The sequence below is a fragment of the Scleropages formosus genome, chromosome 1, assembly GCF_900964775.1.
Source record: "Scleropages formosus chromosome 1, fSclFor1.1, whole genome shotgun sequence".
NCBI classification, from domain to species: Eukaryota; Metazoa; Chordata; class Actinopteri; order Osteoglossiformes; family Osteoglossidae; genus Scleropages; species Scleropages formosus.
The window spans coordinates 33,439,664-33,458,049 of NC_041806.1; the positions used below are offsets into that span (position 1 = coordinate 33,439,664).

Genomic DNA, 18,386 nt, shown 5'->3' on the forward strand with positions numbered 1-18,386 from the left:
GTTGTTCAGGAGTGTGTGGTGCGATTATGGTGAAACGTTCTTCCTTACCAGGTTTTTTGCTGCTAGCTGCTGATTTGCCAGTGCTGCTAGGGGCCTGTGTACAGACAGGTAACAAGGTTATAAAAAGTATGACTAGAACAAGTCAGCAACATTCCCATAAGTAATTTTAAACAGAAAGACAACTCTTTATGGTTGTTTTTCAAGAAAGCGGAAGTTAGGAAAATTCTGAATACCGATGCTAATCATTTGTAACATTTGCTATCCCACTTTCAAAATTGATACCTCTAAGTAGAAGGATTGTGTAACTAAGCAGGTGTGATAGTGTATTTCTGAATTTTGAAAACAGGTTATATTTACATCAGTCTCCTTTGCCTTCACATAGTTAGAGGGGAAGACTCCAGTCCTGTCCCCTATACAGCCCTTCCACCATCCCCCCTCTTTTTCTGTCACCATGATGATTTCACCCTCGCTGAAGGTAAGGTCTCCTGGCTCTGGGCTTTCATATGTGTACAAGGCCACAAACTCTGTTTGGACAAAATGCGTGCAAAGGTTACATACACTCAATGACAAAATTTATGTGAAGGAGAAAATGCTCTTTGATAAGAACATACAATCAAAAGACAAATCCATATTAACAATAACCATAAGCTTCAAGTCCATTCAAGGTTGGTGCTGATATGCAGATAAGGATTATGTTAATACCAGCATTTGCAGTAATAACAGGATTAGAGATAAGCCCAAGGATACCGGACAAAGGAAAACGTGAATATGCTGCAGATTTGGTATAGGTCAAACTGAAGTTTGGCAAGTCTACAGCAAAAACTAAATTCAAAAGCAAAAAATAGTAACAAAGAAAAAAAAAAAAATGCAAGAAAAAATAAAAGATGTTTGCACGCTTTCCTGATGCAAACACTAAACGTACTGTCAACACAGCAAGAATTTCAACCCAATGCATGAACTGAGATTGTTCCACAATGATGCATACCCTCTTGCTGAGTTGCGTTGGATTTGTCCAATCCCTCAGAGTAAAAGTTCCTGAAACAACAGAAGAAAATCAAGCATTATATTCGGCTCACAGCCACAAAAGGTGTGTACTTCATTTGCAAACTCTCAAAATTCTCATGACAATCGACTATGACAGTATTCAGCTAAAGGCTACAGCAACACCTCTTCTGAAGCTGCTTGGCAGCTGATTAGGTGGCTAGGATGAAATGGGAAGAAAATCTGTTCTGTGATTGTGAGAGCGCTCAGCAGTTACTCTGTATGGGTGTGGCTTCCAGGCAGCAGTGTGACATAGGACTTGGGGAACCAGCCCTGGACTCCATTCAGCTCCCCCAGCCACCAATTCTCTTGCTGCTCCAGCACAGTAATCACGTCATCCTTGGAGAAGTTTAGGTGATTGTCTGTCTTGGCTGTCCAGGAACACAGTGCCTGGGCCTGGAGGTTACCCACAACCTGAAAAAATATCAAATTAAGATGCAATTTCAGAGGTAGTAGGCAGTTTAGCGCAGTGTATGTAGCATTCTAACTCACCAGGGAAAAGACAACAGTGAGATGCTACTTAATTTGGAGAAAAACATCTGCTAAATAAATAAATGTAAATATGTCAAACATAATTGCTACCAAGAATAATTCCAGGCTTAAACATTCAGCCTACATTCACTGACTAAATGAAGGATACCTAAACATGCCCTTTCCCCCATCACTTCTTAAAATAAAAAAAAAAATAAATAAAAAAAAAAAAAAAAAAGCAGTGACCCAAATATAAACTCTAAAGGTAACAAAATATTGTATTACAATTTGATAGGCTGAATCTGCTGTGGCCCAACAATGTAATGATTAAATAAGACCATAAAAAAATCCATCGAAGACATCAAGGACAAAAACTGTTCATTGGTTGGCCTCCTTAGCTATCGACACTGGCCTTAATACTGTTATGATTTCATTCTCTCATAAGATGAAGTTTGCTCAGCTGCAGAAAAGTGGTGCTTAGGGGTAAGAACCACTACCATCCAAGTATGCCCACCTGTCCATACTCTGTGGAGGCTGAGCCTGGTGGATGGGTTGGAGTGAAGGCAGAATTCTGACCCGCTCCCCCCGGGATGCTCTGTCCTGCTGGTGAGCTGTTGACATCCGCCTGTGATTTGCTGCAGTGGGGTGGGGGGATGCGAAGACACATTCAGCACAAAACTTAGCACTCTGGGACAGAAACTGGCAGCAGTCTTTAAACGCCAGAACTGCAAAACTGTTAGTAAGAACAAGAACTCAGTGGCAATCTTACCCCATGGACACTGAGGTAGATGCTGCAGATGAAGGGATCAGAGCCTGTTTGACAAAGGCAGTAGCCTTCACTTTCGTTTGCTTCTCCACATAGCTCTCAGGGAACCAGCCCATTTTGCCTTGATAGCTGCCGTACAGCCATCCCGGCTCACTCTCAGTCTTCTCATCTACCTGCAGGAACACAAGTCAGCTGGGTCATTTCTGCCCCTTGAACACATTAATGACCTCGTCACAGTTTTTGTAAGAGTCATAGAGGATCACAGATCTGTGTGACATTACAAGTGAAATCTTCAAAACAGTCTCAGGTTAACCTGAACCCAGATGTCAGACACTAGGTGCCACATTTAACTTATTCCAGACCAATGGAGAAAGGGGATAGATGGTGTACCCCAAATCCATGGATGAGAAGAGGTATACAAGGTTTGTGTAAATTATGGATTATTTAAAACTCAAGATGGCAGAAGTAAACCTGGCATCCCTCAAACCACTGGGATAGAAATAATGGGACAACGTACCTAAAATTTAAGTTTGATAAGGGGGACCTCAAGGCCCACCCAAAAACCACTAGTCAAGAAGGCATACTCAGTATGTACCTCAATTGTATACCTGACACCAACGGTTGAAAACGCAGATCCGGTATACGTCAAAAGGGAGACTGGAGGCATACCTCGATTAAGCTCTCTGCCTCAAACGTCAGCTCATCTGCGTTTCTGGCTGTGAAAGGGTAGAGAGCTCTATAGGTGGTAAGGGCTGCAGACTTCCTATGTGCTGCAGTTACAGGCTTTAGACCCCCTGAGATGACAATTCACAGCTGTATTAGTGCACAGAAGAGGTGCTCATATCACCACTCAAAGTATACATTTCAGTCAATGACATTTCCTTGTGCAGCTAAAACCATGTTATAACTGCCAAGTACAGTGACTTATCACTATTCTGCTGCTAGTTGGAAACTGGTCATTTGTGCATTCCTTTGAAAAAACATACAGATATTGAGGCTTACATAAGTGTCAAATGATCGCTTTTATATGCTTGACAAATGCTTAAACACAAACTGCCAATTAAGGTGATAATTCGTACCTTTCCTTTCCTCTATGCCTCTAATTAGGGCTGAGAGCTTCTCATGAATATCTGTTTTGGCAGAATTTTGCGGCTGCTGCTGCAGCTGTTTTTGCTGCCAGGCCACCTCCTCTCTTTGTCTGGCTGCAGCTTCTTCCTCCTGTTGCTTTCGCCTCCTCTCCTCCTCCTGTCTTTTTCGTTCTTCCTCCTGTTTTTTACTCTCTTCCTCCTGTCTTTTTCTCTCTTCTGCATCCCTGATAGCAGCCACTTGAGCTCGTTGCCGCCTCCTTTCCTCTTCCTCTTTTTCACGCTTCCTTTCCAGTTCGCGGCGCTCCTCCTCCTTTTTTCTTCTCTGCTCCTCCTCTTGCCGCCTCTTCCGCTCCTCCTCCTGTCGCTGCCTTTCTTCCTCAAATTTCCTCTTCTCCTCTTCAAGCCTCTTCCTCTCTTCCTCAAGTTTTCTTCTTTCTTCTTCCACCCTCTTTCTCTCCTCCTCCTGCTTCCTTTTCTCTTCCTCCTTCCGCCTCCTCTCCTCTTGAGCTCTCTTGTGCTCTTCCTCCTGCCTCTTCCTCTCCTCCTCTGCTCTCTTGCGCTCCTCTCTCTGTCTCTCCTCTTCGAGCCTCCGTTCTTCTTGTCGCCTCCTTTCTTCTTCTCTCCTCAGGGCTTCCTCCCTCTTCTTACGTTCCCGCTCTTCAGCAGCCTTGCGTTCTCGCTCAGCTTGCTCTTGCGCTGCCCGAAGTCTTGCCTGAACTTCTCGCTCTTCCTCTTCCTTCAGCTTAGCTTCCCTCTCCTCCTGCAAACGGCGACGGCGCTCCTCCTCTTCACGCTCCAGCTTCTCCCGCCACAGCCGCTCCTTCTCCAGCTTGGCTTGCCTGTAAGCAAGAAAAGCACAGAGCCACCAAATAAATAAATGAGCATAACAAGCCTCACACAGGTCCAAATTTCAACCCTGACCCTCTGCATGGTTCTTCTATTACTGTATATGCAAAAATCTCAAATTATATCTGTGTAATAAGGAAAATCAGTTTATAGGAGTGGATGTAGGGGAATGCCTGGCAATAAATTTGTCACATTCCACCAGATATGAACCAGTATAAAAGAAAGAGACAAGAAACAGAAGGTGATTTTGTGCTGGCGAGATGCTATGACAGACTGATCTTTACTCTCAAACACAGGTTTAATAACTTTGACATTATTTCTGCAAAAAAAAAAAAAAAAAAAAAAAAATTATTCTTTCTGTATTGAATCCTTACAGTATGAAGTTCTGCTCACAACAGATTTCAAACCTGTCTGGCCACATCACTGAGGCAGGATTCCTGATAACTCCAAGTAAAAAAAAAACACAACATTTATTCTATCAAAAAACATCTCACTTCAGGAAAGGCGGGGGGGGTAATTTACAGAGGTAAAATTTCACTCAGACTAAAAGCCTACATGACTGAATCGAATAAAAACACACTTCTCTGAGCTTAACTCGAAGGATAGAGGGGCGAGTGTACCACCACTTGTAAACCCCACCTACTCCCCACATTGCTCATAACAACACTGCGAACAAAAGGAGGGGAATTTATGGGTGCTTTAAGCTGCCTCTGTGGCTAACGGACTGCAGAGAAACCATATTTTACAGCAAAATAGTCAAAGGAAACAACAGTGAAGGCTTGTATGGCCAGAACAAACCTAAGGCAATTTCAAAGTGCTGCACAACTTGCAGCATAAAAATTAAATGGTATTTCCAGGTTTACTTAACAGTCTAGATGCCTTCACATTACATACATTTACACTTATTCTTTTAGCTGATGCTTTTCTCCAAAGCATGACAATTTTGGGGTATTTACAATTATTTACTCATTTATACAGCTGGGTAGTTTTACTGGAGCAATTTTATGGTAACTACCTTGCTCAAGGGTACTACAGCTGGAGATGGGAAATCAAACCTGTGACCTTTCGGTCCAAAGGCAGTAGCTCTAACCACTATGCTGCCTGCTGCCCCTTTCAAAGCCCAGATTTTATTTCATATGATTTTTGTGGTGATAAATCAGGTCTGGAGCAGCAGGTCACCTGACAGCCTCTTCTTCCTCCCTCCTCTTCCTCTCCAGCTCCTCCTCACGACGCCTCTGTAGTTCTCGCAGCTTTTCTGCTTTGATCCGGACAAGCTTGTCTAGTGCAGCCTGCTGCTTGCTCTGACTGTTCCTCAGCTCCTGGAGAGGGGCACCACACAGGCTTCAGAATAGCCATTCTGCACCCAGTCATGCTCAGGACCAAAGCACAACAGGCTGACAGGGAGCTGAGCATGTTTACTGGAGCGAACATATTTGAGAGCAATGTACAGTACACACTCTCGTAACTGACACTCAGGACGGCACTTACTGGAATGTAAGTTTCACCCAGAAACTCAGTTCCAGTCATTATTTCACTTGATGACAACAAGTCAAGTATGTCCTTGACAAAGGAAAAAAGCAGCAAAGAAACAAGAGGAAGACAGCATGCCAACACTGAAAGTTTCACGGAAGAAAGCCAAAGCTGCCTTGCAAACATTTACAGACACCCCTCGACTTATGCAAATGGACCGTTCTTCAACCCCTTATGCAAGTCAAAATTTACGTATATCGGATTCCCCCTCTGGTACAGAGGCAAGCCTACTCATTTCCTTCGCATTTGTTGCAAACACAGGCATAAGAAAAATTACACAATATAATTCTCTAGTAAATGTCAGACATTAAATACTGTAATAAGACATGGGCTTAGTTAATGAACTAGGTCTTTACATTTCTATAAACCATAAATTTAAAAAATAGGCTACTGCATATGGTGCACGCATGGTATTGTACTGTGCATGTTTACCTTATATCTAGTAGTATGCTGGCACACAAGAGGGTGCTATTGCATAATTTATAATTTTTCAATCTCAGTTATTGCACCTTGACATTTCTTTGTTAGTTTTCACACTAGCTGTTCCTTTTACGTGCTCCTTTATGTGTGCAGCATCCTTCACTATCGTATTCACAGTCGATACAGCTAAAACTTGTTCCCATGCTACAGATTATCGATATTCTTTGGCCACCTTCAAACTTCCTTATGTTTATTTTCCATCGCCAAATGAATTGCTGTACGCTTGCGAGACGATTCTCGTTTTTCTTCAAGCACACGTTTACCACCAGGTATTGTGAATAATGAAAAAGGTAGAAAATATGTGGGGGGGGGGGGAAAGCACTGCACTAAGGAGAGGAGATGTGTTCACGGCTCATAACACACAAGAACTGGGAAGATGCAGCTTCTTGCCTTGTCTGGCTACACCGACTTGCACTTAATGAATTTCAGATGTTTTGCATAAAATGAAAGCACTATCCGTAAATGTGTATGCTGGGAGTTTTTTTTTTTTTTTTTTTCAAAAACGTAAACTTGGATTTGCATAAATCTAATTTACGTAAGTAGAGGTTTGTCTGCATACAGTTTTCCAAGCAATTTTCATATATGAGGGCACACAATGGTATTCAGCTGCACGGTATTCATTCCCTTTACCCTCTGCATTTAAAAGTTCTACAATTTTGTGTTTTTCTGTGAGCTTGGCCATAACAGTATTATGCCGTTAACCAGCAAAATCCTTTTTCTGGCACTAGTTTGGTCCCAATATTGCCGGATGAGACAGTCTGTACTGTATTATGGATGCAAAAAGTAACAAAAAAAACAAAGATATTATCATTAATACACTTCAGTATCATACTTTCACCAATGTTTGAGTCACAAAGACCATAGGTTATAAGAAAGAAGCACACTGAAATCATTCAATGGTTGCAGCTCTAAATTCAGCCAGCTTCACACAGGATCACACATCATGAAATCTGTTAACAAGAACTGAAGAAAAGAAGCAACAAAAATCCTGAACAAGGTAAAAAATAGAAGAACGCACATAAGTCACATAAGATTTCCAAGAAGAGTTGGGTTGTGTCAACAGAAAAAATTAAGACGACAGGTGGAAAAACAAAACAGGTATGGCCCATTATCTAAAATGCAAAACTGAAGATAAATATGGGGAAATGGAGTGAGGAAAAAGCTGAAAAAAGGACCTTAATCAGAAGGAAGAGATTGCTAAGACAGCCGAGCAAAGAAAGTAGACCCTGCAGCACACAGTCATCCATATCGTCAAACTGGAGAGGAAGCCAAGGAGGAACAGGAAAGAGAAAAGGAAAGAAAATAATGCAGCACCAGTAGGAGGTTAACAGAATGGAACCAGCAGCACAATGGCAGTAATTATTAGTATCAGACACAGATTAACAGTGAAAGCCACTCCTTTGTCAAACACATAGTGTTTGTGTTCTTTGTGTAAATGTATGATGCCTGTTCACTGAGGAAATATGACGGGTAGTCATTAATCCATTGGTACAATAATGGCTAGAAGCAGACCTGGAGGTCAGATGACTTAATTTCAGTCAAAAAAAGGCTACTAATCCTTCAGTGCAATTTTCGTTATTGCAGTGACACTTGGTATACATGCAAGATGGACAGAAAGGATTCAAATTCTCTAGAGACTGTATATGATGCAGTTAAAATATCAGACAGCACAGAGTTGAACCACAAAATGAAAAATGTATTTCATGAGGAAAGTTTTTACTCATCTTCATGATTATCAGTTGGAATGACTGGACCAGGTGCCAGCTGATAAGACATGGGAAGCTTGGAATTTGTTCTATGCTGGTATATAAGAAAGTCTTGCCTTTTACATGAACTTTACTCATGCCATATACATACCATGATCCTGGCCAGAAGCCATGACTCCCCACCCCCCCTCCAGCAAAGCAGTTTCACCTTAAGGTCTTTGTTGTACTGGTCCACCTCTGACAGCTTTTCTGATGTCTCCTTCTCCAGAGCATCTAGCTGCTCCTTTAGTTTCCGACACGTGGTGTCTTTCTCTGTCACACTTCTGTTTAAGGTGCTCACTGTTGAACCTGCCAAAAGGATGAATTCCAGAAATTTTTAAAAAGCACTTAATTCAGTATAACAGGGTCACTCCAGCTGACAGATCTTTTCAATCTTGGCAAACAAAAGTAACCAGTCCTTTGTACCAACAAACTGACTTGGACATTATTATGAAGGAAACCAGCTACATTCATGCACCCAAGAGGCACAGTCAGTTTATTTGCATGTTTTGCAGTACAGTGAATTCAATATTCTAAACCAAAGCCTTGGAGAGTTCACACCTGCTACAATGCATCTGTTCCTGGCCAAGTAAGTAGCAGGAGGTTATGCTTACTAGGCAAATTGTTCAGCCCCATATTGCAAAGTCTCTCCCTCAGCCTCTGCTGCTCTGAAACCAACTGTGATACTTTCTTCTGGCCATCCTGGAAAACAAAAACATTTCTGTGAACTATGGAGGAAAGTGGGAGGGGGCTTACATCCTCCTGGGAGCTAAAATCATAAAGATTCAAGACACAGCCAAGAGAGAAAATGTTTGCCATTCTCCAGGTCACGTACTCAGTCATCGTGAGGGGAAAATACAATGGGCTCGCAATGGAAACTCTCCAAGGAAATAATGAAGGAAATGGGTTTGTTCTCTTGGTTGATCATGCTACATAAACTGCTGCCAAGCAAATAATATGACTAATACAATAAGCAAAGTTACTATACAACCAAAACTCATGCAGATTTAGTGCCAGATCACATGTTTAAAAAAAAAAAAAAAAAAAAAAAAAAAAAAAAAAAAAAGCACCACAAATAAAATTTAGGGTACTTGTGACAGGACCTCAGAGACTGATTTAAAGAGTTCTTTATAATATAATATTATTATAATAGTACAGACTTCAAACTGCTGCTGCAGACTGTTGATCTCTACAATGCGGCTGTGTCGTTTCTGGTTGATCAGGTCCAGCTCCCCCTTCTGGATCTTCTTCTTGCTCTGGATATCCCGAAGGCGGTCAGAGATCTGCTTATGCTTGTCACCCTGTGGGGGGGGGGGGACCCCAAAAAAAAAAAAAAAAAAGATCAGGGCAACTGAGCAAAGAAAAGGAATGTGCCAGGCAGTCTGTGAGGGCAGGGCATTACATAGCATCAGCAGATATTTCCTTGTGTGTACATGTTAAATTCAAATGTGCACACACTCCCCTTATGTTCTATTCTAGACAAAAAGTATGCGTGTGCAATCATATGTGTGGGTGGATGTGTGTTGATGCTTACAACGGCCTCAAGTTCCATCTCCAGGCTCCTCTTCTTGGCCTTCAATCGCACAATGTCCTCCTGCTCCTGGTTCCTCTGGCTCATCAGCTCTTGACGCCTCCTCCGCTCCCATTCCAGCTTCCTCTGGCGCTCCAGCTCCTGTTTGGCTGCCTACCAGCACACACACACACACACACACACACACACACACACACACACACACACACACACACACACTCAGTCTTCGCACAAGAAGATCCAGCTCAAAGCCCTAGAGTTTACCAGACAGCACCAAAGTGATACAGCTAAGTGGTGGAGAAAAGGTATCTGAGAACAAGACAGATTTCTGCCTTGTGTCAGCTTTCTGTTTGTAATGCAAAAGTAACACTGACCAAATCACAATCCCTACAATGAAGTATGGTGGCGGCAGCATACACTCTGGGGATGTTCTCATTAGCAGAGGCTGTCAGCAGTGGAGGAATGATTCATGGCACAAAGTACAAGGGAACGGTACAAAGGAACTCTTCAAACTTACAAAAAAAAAAAAAAAAAGCTGCAGCTTGGTAGGATTTTTTTTTTTCCTTTTTTGGCCAGCAAGACAATGATCCAAAGGTCAGAGAAAAAACAACACTGGCATGGAAACAAAACAGTGGCAGTCCCAACAACTGCAGACCAAGTGCAGTTCAAGGAACTTGCTAGACCACATCCTCTCTTAAGAAGAGCAGTTAAACATTACCCATGGCCAGTATGCTGAGCTGGTAGACACCTTCCACAACACAGTCAGGGCAGAATAAATTAAGCACTAACAAAAAAATAAAGTGTGGGGTCTGATTACTGAAGCCAGAAACATTTCATTTTTTGCTTCTGATTACAGTATCTGAAGAGAAATAATTTCAGTTTATATCTGTGACCCTGTAACAGAAATACTAACAGGACAGAGATATAGTTGCATTTTTTTAATTCAGCAACATTTTAAAACTTCAATAAGGTCTGAATATTTTGCTTAGCACTGTCAGTGTTTACAAATGCATGTTCAGACTTGTGCGGTCTGATATAAGCTCTTTAACGGGGCAGTAACGATTGCACTGAAAAATAATAAGATCTGATTGAAAATGGGTCAGTGTACATCACATAACTTTCTATGAAGCTGTGTAAACAACATTGTTGCATGAATTCACCTCCTTGCGTTCTAACTCTTTCAGCCGCTCTTCCTCCCTCTGTCGTTCAAGTTCCCGCTGCCGTTCCAGCCTCCTCTCCTGCTCCTCTTGCCTCTTTCTCTCTAGTTCTCGAGCCTCTTGCTCACGGCGCTCCTGCTCCTCTCGGGCCTTTTGGGCCAATCGCTCCTCCTCCCGTCGTTGCTGCTCTTGCAAAGCCTGCCGCCGCTTCTCCAGTTCTGCGTTGCCCCGCTGGAAGTTCTCCTTCAGCTTATCCTCAAATGACACTGCAGTAGTGCACACAAAAGCAGGACAGTTGAGGCCTGCACCCTTGGGGACATCACAGGGATATCAGAAATAAGGAAGTGGCTATGGAGCTTGCCCAGTGGGTGGAATGGTCACAGTAATATGCAGGAATGAAGAGATTAAATTATGCTAATTGTTATATAGCATCTGGTATTAAACTATTTTTGCACAAGACAGCCAATTAATACCCGATATCATGCTATATTCTCTGATACTAGGAATAACTCAAGAAGTAATAGGTTATTTTCTGACATGGTATCTGTAAGAAAAGACCAGAAAATGTTCTGAATGTGTATGACATGTTTGCATGTGTGTATGTGTGCGGGTACGAGAGTACCATTGCTCTTTGTCTTCTGTGGTGGCTCTGCCTGCAAGTCATCATTTATTGCACTGTAGGTGGAAGGTACGTTTTCACCTGGTTTCCCAGTTCTGAAAAAACAAAACCGATACAAGAAAGAAAAAAAATGCAGTTTCATAAAGATCCAAAACTACCATCACTCCATACATGGGCAACTGCCAAACAACAGTCCAAGTATATGCATTAGTCACTGTTAAAGCCCTATTCAAAGTTGCTAGAAAGAACATGGTGAACTCTTTATGAATCACTACGCAAGTATTGTTTCAAGCATAATGGCTCAGCCTGCTCTGGGACTTTCAACCTGTAATAAAGTACTTGTACTCTGCTGGGTATGCGCTCAGGGTTCCACTTTTCTGAGGCAAAAATTTATTGAACACTAACTTTACCTGGAAGGTAAGCTTTCCCCCTCTCACACAGCATTAGATTCACCATGGGGTTTCTTTCACTTTTCATCAAGATACCTGAGGGAAGGAGGTACCAGGTCTGCAGGCAATGTGAGAGGCAGCGGTTGCCCTGTCTTGGCCATGTCCACCAGATGCATGGCCAGTATGAACTCTTCTGCTGTCAGCTGCCCATCCTTGTTCACATCTGCCAAGTTCCTTGGGGAAAACAAGGCAGGGGTTTGGGAGAATTTATGAACCATACAGAAGTAGCAACAGGCAAAAACAGTATAACTTCACACTTGGAGAGTGCACAATGGGCCTTCACAGGGCTGGAATATTTGCATAACACTAACATCATTTTACTTTGAACTGCATTAAAAAACACTGGGGGAGGATAAATCAATAAACAGCAGGTGTGTGAATTAGCATGAAAATACAGATCCATGGACATTCCACTGATATCAAATCCTCCACAGCTACAGGCTAAAAGCAGGCCCTTACCAAATGGCAGCAAGCTGTGTCTGAGTGAGCAGGGAGGCAGCCATAGCATTCCTGACCTGCGGACCTGCAGACCAGTTTAACAGTCAGTGGTCAAGCTCGCTCACCTGGAACCTGTGGACTCGAACTCCATCACAAGCTCTCAAAGTAAACACTTGCACAGAAAACAAGAGGTCACAGTTCATCAAATTCCTTTTGGACCTTAATGTGATTCAAACATAAAACACGTTGATAAGCAGCACATAATTTTGACAAATATATTAACATGTAAGCAAAATTCCAATAATTTTACCATTCTGAATGCAAGAATAATTAATTTTCATATATTACAAATATCAGTCTTGTTAATCATTATAAAAAGAGATAAGTCCAAAATGTTTTCACTAGGCATCGGTATAAATCTGTATTCCCAGATGACAGCCTGTATAAACTGCAAAGATCTGTGCTAATTAGTAGTAATTCATTAATTACTAATAATTAGTAGCTGTAATTGACTGAATAATATCAGAAACACTGAAGTATTAATACACCACATCTTGAATGAAACAACCATATTTTTGATATGATCAGATTAAAAACTTTAGTTTCTGATGAGATGAAAGAGCATAAATGTTTGGCACAATTATCTTTTCTCAACCGACGTAGTCAACCCAGAAATGAGAAGAAATAAATAGTTTTTTATATTTTATTACGAAGTAATGCTCACAATCTGTTAAATCAATCCAGCAATTAAACCAATTTTATTACACTAGATTTGAAGCTGGCCTCTGTTAGTACACAGCATTATAACTATATAGACTGAATATTAATTTGGATTTTTATTGCTGGTAGTCAGATTTATATACAATACACTTTCTCCTGATGTAGAATGTACTAAACCAAATAGCAGCATGTACAGGCACCATTCTCAAATTCTTGACTTTTAATTTAAAGATAACACCAGGTTTCTAGGGTAGCACTCATCCCTCACAGCTCCTGGCCTTTGGATTCAAATCCATCTGTCTGGAGTTCGCATGTGGTCCTCATGTGTTTCAGGCAAATCCGAGATACTAAATTGTGCTTTTCTGTATACATGAGTGAGTGAGTGTGTGTGATTGCAATGGACTGCAACGGACTACTATCCCATCCAATACCATCTCATACCTGCGCTTCTGGGATAGGCCCTGAACTACTGTGGCTCTGCATTGGATAAGTAATTTGAAATTAAACTGAATTAAAACTGAATTATTACAATGGAGGGTGAGATGAATGAACAGATGAATCCAGTTTTTTTTTTTTTTTTATTTTTTTTTTTTTATTCATTTCAGATGGATTTTCTCTCATCCCAGAGGACTGTGCAGTGAAGGTCAAGCTAAACACTCTTCCATCTTTAACTCCTAAAAACTCCAAATTCTGAAGGCCTCCCTGCCTAAGAATTTGAATAACAAGGAAACATCTGGACTGAAATGCATGAAGCAGCCCCACTGCAGTGCTCAAATTACTAACCTGAGAGGTAGTTTTTCATCTGCTTGTCCAAGCTATTGAACTGCTGTCGATACTTGAGTCGGGACGCCTGTGGCACTGCCCAATCGGAGGAGCCCGTCTTGGGGGAGCTGCTTGCTAGGGAGGTGGTGGACGAGGAGTTGGAGCTGAGCAGAGAACAGAGACCAGGGTGGAATCACTTCAAGGAGACTTGTGAACACAGCCCTCCTGCTTTCCACTGTTTATTTAGAATTTAAATTTATGCAAGTACTCAACAGCTGGTGCGTGGGACTCACTGACTCATAAGAGAATACACAAAATTAATAATTCATATTTTCACTTTGAGGAATGACTAAAGCAGTTTTAACAACTTGTACAAGAATATAGAGACGGTATCATACTACAGTGCAATGTGCATTAGCATAAGCAAGCAGGAACTTTCACACCAATGCTGTGAACCTCAGGGCTAAGAAAACAGCTTCATTTAACTGGCTTCATTCACATACCTTTCAGGAACAAAGCTGTGTCAATAAAATGCGACTTACCAGAGTTTCCCATGAACTAACATTACATGTATCATTACATGACCTTTTGAAAGTAATGGGTGGTAATAGAGACATTTGATACTGTAAAGAGGTTCAACAGACCCGTTTAAAAAAAAAAACTATCAGCCAGACTGCTTAGCACTCAGGTTTTCAACATATCCTCAGAAAGTTGTTCTGTAAATATTCCCAGCCGTTTCAAACACGTGGTAAACTGCAGGTATCTTGAAAACCTTAATATCAAGGACCATGTCCCAATTACCTGCTTGACCCAAGGTCCAAGAGGGACTGTGTCTTGGTCATTCCTGTGCTGGTAAACCCAAGTGGAGATGAGGTGAAGGAGCTGGACAGAGGGAGGGCTGTAAAAAAACAGATATACTGTACTGTTGAATATGACCACAATGGGGAAGTGTCTCCTAATGGGACTTGAGACCTAGTGACATTTTAAAAGCTCAAAGCAATCAGACTAATAAGAAAAACAAAGACCATTCTTATTGCAAGGAGAACTGAGCGAAAGAAAGCACTCATACTCACTTCCCCGAGGTGCCATCTGACTGACAGCACTATTGATGGGGGTGGGCTGAAGGAAGCCTGCAGTGCCATTGGGCAAAGTGGGCGTAGTGACAGAAGGGAGAACAGGCATGGCCATCCCTGTGGGGTTCGCTGCAGGCAATGCTGTGGTTAGCCCTATGGGTATCCCTGCAGGCACCAGCGGCGTCACAGGAGTCATGGTTCCCATGGAGCTCATTGAGGTGGACATCATGGGCATGGCAGATATCATGGGCATGGCAGGCAGGATGGATAGGTTTGGCATAGAGCCCATTCCTGGAGAAAGACATTTGTTGCCTTCTCAGATCAAACTATCACCACCACCAACCACTGTCAAAAAAATGGAGGCAAAATTGAAGCAAAAACACTGATTATAAACTACACATATTACACACACACTGCCTGAAGCTGCTCGTGGCGAGCCAGAGCATAACCTGGCAACACAAGGCGTAAGGCTGGAGGGGGAAGGGACACACCCAGGAATGGACAACAGTTTGTTGCAAGGCACCCCAAAGGGGACTCCAACCCCAGACCCACCAGAGAGCAGGCATAAGCTAAACCCGCTGTATCACCGCACCCCCCTCACTATACATATTAAAATTTTTTCATATCTTTTTTATGCAACTGCGAGATAACACAGTTCTGCATTATAAATCAAAGTAGTGCCACCATAGGCTTGTTTCCCATTCACAGGAGCAAAGTTTCACATAAACAGTGATAAGGACAAGATACCTGCTGCACCATGTCTTAACAGAGACTGGCAAACTACAACTGTGCAAGTAAAGAGCAACTAAATTATAGGAAAAACACCAGCTACTGGCATTCTGAAAGACTTTTGATTCATTTTGAATTACTGCTTCATTCCATCCTTTACTCCTTCAGCTTTGCAAATAGCACGAGTGTCTCCAGGGGGCGCTGTTTTACATGCTCTGTCATACATCGAATCTTTTTCTGATTCCATTTCTATTTGGCAGCACATTCTCCAGCATTTCTGGAAGTCAAGCCCTACCCAATACTCTGTGACTAGCAGGTCTTCATTCCAAAATAATACATTTCAGAAACATAAGAGTACAGCACATTTCCATTTAGTTCACTGACTCAGTTACAGGAAGCCATCATGCTAGGGACCAGGTTGTATATGGGAATTTGTAATTTAACACACATCTAACAACAAAATTCAGCCTCCAGGCTGACTACATCTCTAACCACAGGACGTGTGACCGGGTGGCTGAAAGACTGCCCACACCATAGCGTGATGAGGACGTCATGGGTGGTGCCACAGGCGGCTGCTTCATGATGATGGGTAGCGCAGAGGGGAGGGCATTGCCTTGCAGCTTCATCTTGATAAGCTTCATGGCAATGGAGAACTCTAGTCTGTCCATCTTCCCATCCTTGTTCATGTCAGCCAGTGTCCTGCACCAGAGACAGAGTTTTAACCATTGTACTGCTAATAAATCAAATTTAAGATGCAAGTTCAACTATGTCCTGATTTCCATCAAGCATCATGTCACGTTTAAATATATGTATTACTTACACAAAGTGTAAGTGTAAAATACAGTGATTCTGTGAGCATAGTTCCAAGAGGGACCATAGTTTCTATTATTAAAATTAAACATCCTGTCTTGGTATGCTCTAATCATGGTCAAAGGCTAATAAATAGAGGGAAATGCTATTGACACATATGAATCGTTTGATAAAGGAGAGGCAGAGATTGAAAGAGGAAGCTGCAGTTGAAGTCTGAAGCTCTGGTATGTCATAGGTTTGTGGGAATTTGACCTGACAGACATGCTTCCTCCACAGAAAGAAGTGTTTCTGTCCACTAAATGGTTGAAAAAGAAAAAAAAAAAAAATATTGTAACTATTTGAAATGGAACTGCTCTATAGAAAAAATTAACTCACGTATCCCTACATGATTATTATGTTTTATGGATCTTCAAGTGATGCACCAATATATTTTACATAATTTATGTGCCCTTCTAGATTATAAGTATGTCCAATCTTTGCAAATTTACAACTGTACAACTTAAAAAAAAAATCTTTAAAGCATCCATTTTTAATCTACATAATGTAGTATTTATTTTAGCAAAAATTTTAACTGTATGACCAACAATAAGTTAAGTTACATTGTGTGTAGTAACAGTATTTCTCTAATAGTTCCTTTAAATCAAAGTGTTATTATTTATGATATGCCAAGGTCATTAAATGGAATATGAGTGTGTTAGCAACTACGCAAAGACCCACAGGCAGGAAGTAGCAAGAACCCTTACCATATTTCTGCCAGGACATGTTTCGGGAGCCCTGACTGCAGGAAAAACGAGTGTACCTGATCTCCTGCAGGCAGAGAGATGCGTCATGTTACGGATGCAGAGACACAGCGATTCAGTCCTCAGCTCTGCTCTAGTAACACCAGCTCAAACACCCCAAAGCAATGGCATGTTCTCCTAGCTCCTTAAAAGGCATGGATAATCAACTCTGATGCATTGCTAACCAGGCTTTTTTAGGTTACAGAGAACAACAAGCTTGTAATGGTAGAGGAAAGAATATAAGGGTGGACTGGCTAAAAGAAGTGTAACTTGGAGCTGAACAGTGCGTTTCACACCCCAGGTGTAGCATGGGATCTAGTCAGTGCCACTGATTAATTAGCCTTGGCCATCACCCAGGCAGAACTGCCGGATCATTCCTTTCAACAGCCAATGCGACTGAAAGATAAGCTACCATAGCACCGACGAGCACACACCCCCTCCATGCACAGAGCACTCAGCAGAAAGGAGCTAGGAGCAGTGCACCCTGTGCTCCACCACAGACTGCTGTTGTTTTTGCGTGCTCACTGTGAGATGTGTTACAGAGGCAGTGCCACATGTAGTTTCCTCCGGGAGAAGGGGAGTTGTGTGAGGTGGTGAAACACGAACAGCCCCTGCAGCTCTAATGAGGTTAAACCACATCGTCCCTTTCGTAAAGTGAAATTAGTCTTGACCCTCCAGACACTCTTCCCTCACAAGGTTGCAAACTGCTACCATCAATCTCATGGACATGGTAAGTGAAGCAATAGCATCAAATCATTGTACTTCAGAAGTAATGTGATTGACCTGTACCCTTCATCTTCACCAACTGTAAACTTTGGGCTCCTTGCCACCCCCCCGGAAAAAGTGACCACACTATACATGTTCTGCAAACCTGCTTCAGAGCAGTGAGCTGCATATGATGTGCTGCTACCTTAAACCTCCTGGCACAGGAATCTAATTCAGGGTTACACTGCTGATGGGATACAATTTTCTTATACTTGTACAAATGGGTAAACAAACAGTCAACAAAGATCAAAACCGTCAAAGTTCAACTCTGGCAAAACATGTTCTACATGAGAATCATGTGGGAGCATGGAGAATCATAACATACCTGACACATAGCCAAGAGTGGGAGACAGGGTGTCAAACTGCTTGTCATGTTTCTCCCTCTCCTCTGGGGTGATGGCCCATATACTGCGACCACCTGAAGGGAGGCACACAAGGGTACAGAAGCATTTTAAAACCAAAGTTAAAATGAAGTGCACTGCTCTCACACACAGAGTCAGAAACCACTTGTTCCAAGCGGGGGCGCGGCGAGCTGGAGGGGGAGGGGACACACCCAAGACGGGATGCCAGTTAACTGCAAGGCACCC

The 18,386-nt window shown here is 42.2% G+C and overlaps 1 protein-coding gene across 2 annotated transcripts in view; it reads right to left on the minus strand.

Moving 5' to 3' along the window:
• The window catches only part of LOC108924088 (intersectin-2-like), a 45,870-nt gene that overhangs the window by 11,146 nt on the left and 16,338 nt on the right, over window positions 1-18,386 (minus strand). The window contains exons 3-26 of one of the 2 annotated variants that reach the window (XM_029252916.1): window positions 18,125-18,217; window positions 16,999-17,062; window positions 16,508-16,550; window positions 15,978-16,144; window positions 14,717-15,007; window positions 14,445-14,541; window positions 13,665-13,807; window positions 12,183-12,246; window positions 11,760-11,897; window positions 11,278-11,369; window positions 10,659-10,921; window positions 9,502-9,651; window positions 9,128-9,268; window positions 8,582-8,669; window positions 8,137-8,276; window positions 5,392-5,531; window positions 3,358-4,205; window positions 2,948-3,072; window positions 2,282-2,451; window positions 2,027-2,147; window positions 1,259-1,455; window positions 986-1,035; window positions 358-524; window positions 49-94 (exon numbers count right to left, since the gene is read on the minus strand). In XM_029252916.1, the coding sequence (XP_029108749.1) occupies window positions 49-94; window positions 358-524; window positions 986-1,035; window positions 1,259-1,455; window positions 2,027-2,147; window positions 2,282-2,451; window positions 2,948-3,072; window positions 3,358-4,205; window positions 5,392-5,531; window positions 8,137-8,276; window positions 8,582-8,669; window positions 9,128-9,268; window positions 9,502-9,651; window positions 10,659-10,921; window positions 11,278-11,369; window positions 11,760-11,897; window positions 12,183-12,246; window positions 13,665-13,807; window positions 14,445-14,541; window positions 14,717-15,007; window positions 15,978-16,144; window positions 16,508-16,550; window positions 16,999-17,062; window positions 18,125-18,217 (3,838 nt within the window). The remainder of the gene's footprint in view (window positions 1-48; window positions 95-357; window positions 525-985; window positions 1,036-1,258; window positions 1,456-2,026; window positions 2,148-2,281; window positions 2,452-2,947; window positions 3,073-3,357; window positions 4,206-5,391; window positions 5,532-8,136; window positions 8,277-8,581; window positions 8,670-9,127; window positions 9,269-9,501; window positions 9,652-10,658; window positions 10,922-11,277; window positions 11,370-11,759; window positions 11,898-12,182; window positions 12,247-13,664; window positions 13,808-14,444; window positions 14,542-14,716; window positions 15,008-15,977; window positions 16,145-16,507; window positions 16,551-16,998; window positions 17,063-18,124; window positions 18,218-18,386) is intronic. The other variant, XM_029252920.1, reaches the window with a different exon arrangement.